General features: G+C 44.3%; 1 protein-coding gene across 1 annotated transcript; it reads left to right on the forward strand.

Annotated features, from left to right (window-relative positions):
- The first annotated feature begins 933 nt into the window (after positions 1 to 933).
- Positions 934 to 5,868, forward strand: LOC109779061 (plant UBX domain-containing protein 1). Its single transcript, XM_020337664.3, has 8 exons — positions 934 to 1,212; positions 2,541 to 2,643; positions 2,734 to 2,802; positions 2,930 to 3,003; positions 3,516 to 3,645; positions 4,331 to 4,435; positions 4,762 to 4,978; positions 5,469 to 5,868. The coding sequence occupies exons 1-8, from the start codon at positions 1,060 to 1,062 to the stop codon at positions 5,470 to 5,472; spliced, it is 855 nt and encodes a 284-aa protein (XP_020193253.1). The 5' UTR covers positions 934 to 1,059; the 3' UTR covers positions 5,473 to 5,868.
- The last annotated feature ends 1,973 nt before the right edge of the window (positions 5,869 to 7,841 follow it).

Raw genomic sequence — 7,841 nt, forward strand, 5'->3', positions numbered from 1 at the left:
CTTCTTCGACAGTTCCACATCTAGCGCCAATTATTTTATCACTGTGTTGTACTTTGGGTAACTAGGACTACCCGAACCCAAATTTTCGGGCGCCCGAATTGTTGGGTAGCTATTTTTTTCTAGAAAATTTAGGGTGCCAATTTACCCGCCCCAAATTTTTGGGTAAAGTTGAACGCCCATGCTGAGATGGAGGGGGAAGGGATATGGTTGACTTTTTGTGGGAGGTGAACGACACGAGAGGGGCGTGAAAATGTTTCAGAGGTTGCCTCTACGTCGCGTGCACGCGGTGCCTATGTGTGTGAGATTTTCGCGGCTGCGCAGAGCCTCGTTTGGAAGGAATATTCCCAGCACTCGGGTAGTAATATCCTTGCTCACCCACGAACCAAACGACTAGCGTCCAGGCAAAAGATAGCTACCCTTGTTCCACGTGAGATAGCCCAGCAACCAAACGCACTAAATCAAAGAACCTCACTTCCATTCCTTTGATTTACCTGTTCTTTCTTTCAAAATAAAATGCAGATGAATCTTCAAAGAAAAAATCCTAAAAAAATCTAACCCTACAAATGAAACGATCAACATAGTTTCTTTCCCTCTTTAAATTAAAGAGCCCTCACTTCCCGCACACCAACAATTGAATACTAGTATTCAATAGTTTCCATTCCTATGATTTACCTACACTTTCCTTTCTCGTTCCTATGTTTTATATCATTCCAATGATACATTTTACCCGCGTTCCAAACAGCACCCAGGGCCAGTTCTTTTGTGGCCCCTCCATATCTTCCAAGAAAATCCGGCAAAAAGAAAATGATATCTTCCGCGAAAGGACTCACCCCTCGCCCGGGACCCGGGCGTCAGCCTCCGCAACCCGGCCGCGCCCCCCGCCGTGCTACACACAAACCAGTATAAAAGGGGCTGCTACGGTCACGCGCCTGCATGCACCAGCACCAGAACCTTTACCAGACCTGACCCGACCTGCAGCGGAGGCCCCACCTCCCCCCCGCGGTGCCCCGTCACGAAGCCGGTTCCCTGACGGTGCCACGAAGGCCGTATCCGACCCCAATGGAGGCAGAGTACCCCCAAATAAACCCTCTCTTCCTCTGCTCCAGGCGCCGGAAAAGGGAGGAGGACGAGGGAGGGCTCGAGCTCCTACTGTCCATGGATCTCGACGAGGAGGAGACGCGGCCGGAGCAGCAGGCGCCGCCCCGGGTTCCGGTACGTCCCCCTCCCTCCCTCCCTCCGGCGTCTCCCGTCTCTTGGGTTTCTTGGGCGAGTTCTTGGCGGGGTGGAGTTCTTGGCGGGATGGTCACGGTGAAGGCCGCGCGATCTTGGGTGAGGGGCGGAGTTCTTGGCGGCGGGATGGGCGGGGTAAAGCGAAGATTTGCTCCTGGGATCGGGTGGTGGGCGCGCTATATCCGGATTCTTTGCGTGGGGGGTTAGCATCTTAGCGGGGCGTTCTTGGCTGGAAAGGGCACCGCGATGGTGCGCTGGTTCGTGGGCATTGGTGTGTTGTGCTAGAAATTGCAGTTCTTGATGCTTCTTTGCTTGCCAACTTTGTGTATGGAGGAGTGATTCTTTACTTGCACAGCCGCATGATGGGTGATTGGGGAATCCGCCTGGCTGGAAGTATACCTTGCGGAAGACGAGTTCTTTGACCTAGGTTTTAATCCATGGGTTCTTTCAATTGAGGGTTCGTCTTTATTCCTGTTGGCAGCACTAGATTTCAAGGGGGGGAATAGGCTCTGTAGATCTGTTAAGGTCCAAAGATTTTGTAGATCCCAGCAAATGAAGTGCCTGTTATTGTTTCTTTGTGTGAGATTCCTGCCAACATACTTGAAACTGAAGGATTAGCATTTTACCACGGCATGGTGTAGCCTCTAGGTTTGCATTTGAGAGATTCTGTCCGTATGAACATTGATGGCCATGAGAAGTTTAGGGGCCATCTGTAGCTTCGTCTACGTGAAGCTCTTTATATTCTTACGATGCCTTGGTCGTGCTAGGCATATATGGTTATCGGTTGATTGGCAGAAAAGCAGTACTGTATCTTGGGAGAAGTTTGGGGGAGGCTGCCAGGTGCTCTGCAAAACACCTTAATGGCTGAAACCTACATGCTGTCAACTTGTTATTGACACATCAATACTCTTTTGCTTGCCCTGTGATAGATGCTCAATTATTCGTAATTGTCTGCCCTCTGGTCTCAAATAATGATTGAAAGCTGTCTTTGAACTTCAGAAAGACATCTATGGCTTCATTTGGAATACATTTTTGTGCCCTATTTTTTCTCACATTGATCCTTTTTCGAATAAGCACCCATGATTAGTCTTTAGACTTTTCTGCTCAGGCGGTTGGTTTATACTTTTGTCCAAATCATCGATAGGTTGATAATTATATGAAGTGTAAAACAATCAGTCGTAGCACTTGTATTCATCTACCCATGAAAGACTGTTCTTCTTTGGTCAGAACCTCTGTGTTATGATTTTCCATGAATAGAAAAGTAAAACGTAAAATGAAGTCTGACAACTACATTTTCTTCAAAATCACAGGACAAGCTGAAAGCAGTGTCACAAGAGCTTGGACATGAGATCCGGATATTTACAAGCACAACATTTGAGCTAATGACTAGCAAATTGGCCAAGGCAGATCAGGGTAAATCCTTTTACTTGCTTTTGCTTTACTCAATTCTATTATGTGTCTTTATGGTAATTGCATTGTGACATGAAAGCATGATTCATGCAGAGGAAGACGATGACTTTTATGAGCTTCAGCCTAGTGATTATTACAAGTTGATTTCAAATAGGCTTGCAGGTTACTTAAATACGCTCTTAATATTGTCTGGGAACATTTACATTTATTACTAAAACATCCTACTTGGCATTGTCCAAGCTTTCTAATTTCTTAACTGTAACCATGTTTAAAATTTGACACCTTGCAGAACAATCGAAAGTTCTGAAGACTCGTAAAATAAGGGAAGCAGAACTTGCTGCTCAACGAGCAAGGCTAACAAAGGTAAATATGATGCGCTATGCTACTGTTTAATTATTATGATTATGTAGGAGTGGCATAGCCCTTGTACTAATACTACTTTTCATCTTCTAGCTCATTGTATTTTGCTTATTGATTTTATCTAGCCTTATATTAACAGTACCTCAGGACATGTTCTAAGGGAAAATTTGTTTCGTAGAATAAATATATCTGCAAAGTCTAGCTGCTGGCATGTGAAATCCTATGAAGAAATACTTCAAATGATGCACATAGTTTGGATTTTTGTATTTCAAAGTAGCTTCTTTTGCCTTTCCTTATTAATTCAGTATTGCTAATTTAGTACTCCCTCCGTTCCAAAATAGATGACCTAACTTTGTACTAAAGTTAGTACAAAGTTGAGTCATCTATTTTGGAACAGAGGGAGTAGTATAGAAAGTTCCCTCTGTCATCCTCATTTAATTGGTTTATTTGTTCGTCCCTCTCTGAATCTAGCTTCAGGGCAAATTCCATTTTGTTGCTAACCTTCTTAACTGTAGGCAGTGGCGAGGGTTCGATTCCCTGATGGTTACATTCTTGAGGCTGAGTTCCATCCATCAGAGATGGTACATAGTCTGGTGGATCTTCTCATGAAAGTAATTGCTAGACCAGACCTGCCATTCTATCTTTGTAAGTTCCACTTCTCTTTTCAGATGATGTAGAGTTTGACAAGTAATATTTTCCCTCTCCTCGTTTCCTGTTCACCAGTTCCTTTTATTTCACCCTGGTTCGGTTAAGATTGGCTCAGTGTTACCAATGATAAAACATTTGTGTATGAGTAGCAAACGTATATGTTGACAATCATGACAAACAGGAAAACTACTAGTGCCCTATAAATAGTTTGATGGTCTAGCATCATGTGAACAAAATTTTAGTGCTCCGAGCAAAGGGTTTTACATATTTTTATTAATCGATTGTTATGAAGTGCTATAAATTAATCAAAAACAGTTTGGTATGCAACTATTCACAGCACTGACTTGTTGAGCTCCTAAGTACCCAAATGTGAAAGTGCTCTGATTGTGTGGTCTTTTGACAAGCTTGGTCACTCTATCATTTTCTTGTGCCCTTGATTTGAATATCACCAGTGTCCAGATTGTTGTCAGCTTGATGTTGCATGTTTTCGATACAATATCTGTCCTGGAACCCATATTCCATATTACCTTTGCTTGAACTTGTAGAAGTCTGAGGATCCTCTAGTATCCATCCATTAAACTTTTCAGTTTTCACTTGGGATTTTCATAGATCAACTGTAGTCGTGTATTAGAGATGTACCAGTTACAACATCTTAATATCATTTTTATTGACTTCACAACAGACACAGTTCCTCCAAAGAAGCGAATAATGGACACCTCGCAGGACTTCTACACAATTGGCTTTGTTCCTGGAGCTAATGTCTTCTTTTCTTATGATCTGCCAGAAGGTATGTATTATCTTAAAAACTAGCATCATGACGAGGAAATAAGCAATATTTACTTCTTAGCTTGAGTTTTATAGCATTTTATTTTTGCATGTCTTGACAAAAATGCATTTTCCACGTATATAAAGTTGTGTTTCTGGTGCATTCAAGGACAGGCACACATCATGATTACCTATTCAGCTATTCTATTTCAGCATTTGACTCTTGTTAGTCATATGCATAATTGCATATGCATGAGCCTGCCATAGGGCATTGAACAATGCAATTCATTCTTGTTGGTTCAGATATCTACATGTTTTTAGAGGTATTCACGTGTGTTTGGCATGCAGGGTCGGAGTTAAATACAGATGCTGTAAAATCCGGACCATATCTCCGTGAAGAAATTCGAACTTTGGATGGACTGTCACTTCAGTCGGAACCTTCTGACCAACCTGATGATTCAAAGACAAATTCTGATTCAGCTCATCAGTCTTATGCATTCCAATCTGATTCTGCACCACCACCAGCAGCAAATAAGAAATCAGCCAAACCAAAGTGGTTCAAAAGGTACAGTTGTTTCTAGTGTCTTAGTGTTAGGAAAGATCAGCTTTGTTACTGTTATTGTTGAATAACCGACCATTTCTTGAGTTTTGTGCTGAATTAAATGAAATCATCATTTCATTGCTGACTTGTCCCTTTGTAGAGTTTTTTATTTAGAATGAGATAGTTCGTGGAGAAGCTAACAAACTATCGCAACAACAGTCGTGAGGATAGTCCATTAATATATAAAAAATCCTCTCCAGATAGTATTAACAACTGAGCAATGAGCTAGTTTTAGGAGCTCACCAAATTACCTGCAGAATCATAGCTCTCCAAGTAGGAGTAGCATTTTACTTGCTAATTACACATATGTGAAAGTAGCTAGTTGCAGGTTCGTGTGTGTGTCGACACAAATATGCCAGAAGAATATTCTCTGTTGCCTGCTTGCACCTTTTTTTTTCTGCTGAGCATTCTTTCTTTTGTGCTAGATAATGACAGTCTATCTAACCTTTTGCAGGTGAGAGCATCAGAGCGTCAATAGTGCACCACCAGAGCGCAACAGCACTTGATTAGGCCTCTCAGCAATCCCAATGCATGATTGATCAGATTTCATGGTTCAACGACTTGAGCCATGCCGCCGTAGTAGGAGAATTCATCCTGTGTTGCATAGGAGTTGTCGAACCGTCGGAATTAGATCTCATATGTTCCTGGTGGTAGCATGTAAATTTGGCGTGTCAAACTGCTTTGTGGGTCTTACCCACCTCAGATATATGTGTAAAAGGCCCCATAGAAACGGAGGAAATGACTGGGCCCGTGTTGTTTACACTTTACTGCATGAATGATATCCAGTAGCATCTTCGTGGGAAGATGGCTTTGAGTTGACCGGAAAATTACCAATAAAGCATGTTGGCTTCAAACCTGGGTTACTTTACATTTATGTTATCCTGTTTGCGAGGGATGATGTCATGTTCCCTCGGTGAGCAACTAGTAAAGATTATGAGTGTTGCAGCGATGGTAAGTCGCAAAGTAGCATGCATTTTCAAGGGCCAGTGGGCGTGTGGCAACAAGATGGCGCTGAGTGGATGCTTTTGACGGGAAGGTCCAAAATATGTGCATAATCGCAGCCTCACAGGCTTAGTTTAGTCTGAGATTGTGTAGTGTATTGCTAATAAAATAAAAGATGTCCCTCGTTTCGCTAAGGGACACACGGGGCTGCTATGGATGAGAGGCGGCTGCTTTGCCAATGTCCCTGTCGCCGGATGCTTCTGCTCCATTTGCACTTGTATTCTCTCTCTGCATGGTTATTTGTAGTAGTACTATACTGAGCATCGAAAGAAACAGTTTCGTTTTGTTAACCAAGTGACATGTTGAGGTTGGCGCGATCCGATCTGATACACATCATGTGATGTGGCTGGTTCATCTCCGTTGACTTGCAGCTTAGTTGGCCAACGCACGTAAAAAGGTCCCAGTCCCAGGGTGACCCTTGTTGAGGTCTCGGGCTGGGCATTCTTGACCGTGACCCGGAAATTTATGTTTTTCCGGAAGTAAAAGGTCATGGCATGGGCCTCATGTTGTAACACATCTCGGAGCTGACTGTGATATGCCGCGCAGAAAGAAAGAAAGAAAGAAAGGGGTGTGGAGACGATGTCTGAACCTTGGACCGGCACTGACTCCACGGCTTTGCTGTTTCTCTTTCTCGAGTATGAAATGAAAAGAAACAAAAGTTGGCCTTCCTGTTTGCAGAGGGGTTGGTTGGAGGAGTACGAAGATAGCCGCCGGACAGACTACACCGACGACTCCTCCGTTCCGTGGCTTTCCCTTTACCCGGTCCTAGTCAAACGCGTGGGCCGCCTCCACGTACCGGATTTCCACCTGACATCGACCGCGTCGGCAAACTCCACGACGCTTTTTGGACCCGAGCTAGAAACAAACCTACCCACTTTTCCCGATTCAAAACCACTGTCAATGAAAGGAACCGTCTAATTCTACAGCAGCTTTCTTCACTTTCCCGGGAGCAATTTCCCGTCATTCTTTTTCTTCCCGAGAGCAATATAATGGTGCAGTGCTGCCTGATCTGGGGTTCAGACTTCAGAGACGGACAAAAAACAACCACGTGTTCGTCCCCCACTCTTCGTCCCGGGAATACTTTGCGCGGCAGATGACTGGACGAGACGAGGAGCATGTGCGGGTGCGACCCATTGGTTGGCCCTAGACAACGAGGCAGACCAGTACCCCTCTTCTCTCTTCAGCCAAACCCAGATCGGATCCTTCTATTCTATGGTGTTGATCGAGGACGCATACGTCTGGCCGAGAAAGAGAAATTATATTTCATTTCAGTTCAAGTACACACGTGACCCGTGCGGACCTCGCTATGCATGTATTTTCGATCTCATCTGCCCCGTCCACAACCACAACCACAACCGCAGCGGGCTCTTTTATTTGCAGCGACTTGACAGACGTCGTCGCGCTACGGTGAATCCGTATCGCGACGCTGGTGCACAGATCTGGTTGAAAATGTGATCTGGAATGGTTTTCTTTGTGAAGTGGGAAAACGCATCGCACGTGTGGCGAGTGGTTGGCTCGCTCGTCCCATCATCGAAGCGGACGACGAGCAAGTAACCCCTGATCTGATCGCCGCAGTTCGTAGGAGCAATCCGACGGGAAAGCTACCGCTCGGCTCAAGCGCAATGCAAATTTCAACATGAGGGTCTCTATTTCCGTACGAGAGATGATAACAGCTCCACATTATCTACGTACGTACGAGTACCTCATAAGAAATGTCTTTTTTTTTGGGTACAAGAAGCTAAAACTTCAAACGGTACATGAAACACTTGGGAATCATCTTCACGCCTATTGCCGTATTGCGTGTGTGTCATATGTTGTATCACAT

The sequence above is a fragment of the Aegilops tauschii genome, chromosome 2 (assembly GCF_002575655.3).
Source record: "Aegilops tauschii subsp. strangulata cultivar AL8/78 chromosome 2, Aet v6.0, whole genome shotgun sequence".
Lineage (NCBI taxonomy): Eukaryota > Viridiplantae > Streptophyta > Magnoliopsida > Poales > Poaceae > Aegilops > Aegilops tauschii.

Bases quoted from the DNA above. Each gene is read 5' to 3' on its own strand.
- LOC109779061 (XM_020337664.3), top strand. From the start codon at position 1,060: ATGGAGGCAGAGTACCCCCAAATAAACCCTCTCTTCCTCTGCTCCAGG. The intron at 1,213-2,540 runs GTACGTCCCCCT...TCAAAATCACAG, and splicing joins AGGCGCCGCCCCGGGTTCCG to GACAAGCTGAAAGCAGTGTC. The intron at 3,646-4,330 runs GTAAGTTCCACT...ACTTCACAACAG, and splicing joins AGACCTGCCATTCTATCTTT to ACACAGTTCCTCCAAAGAAG.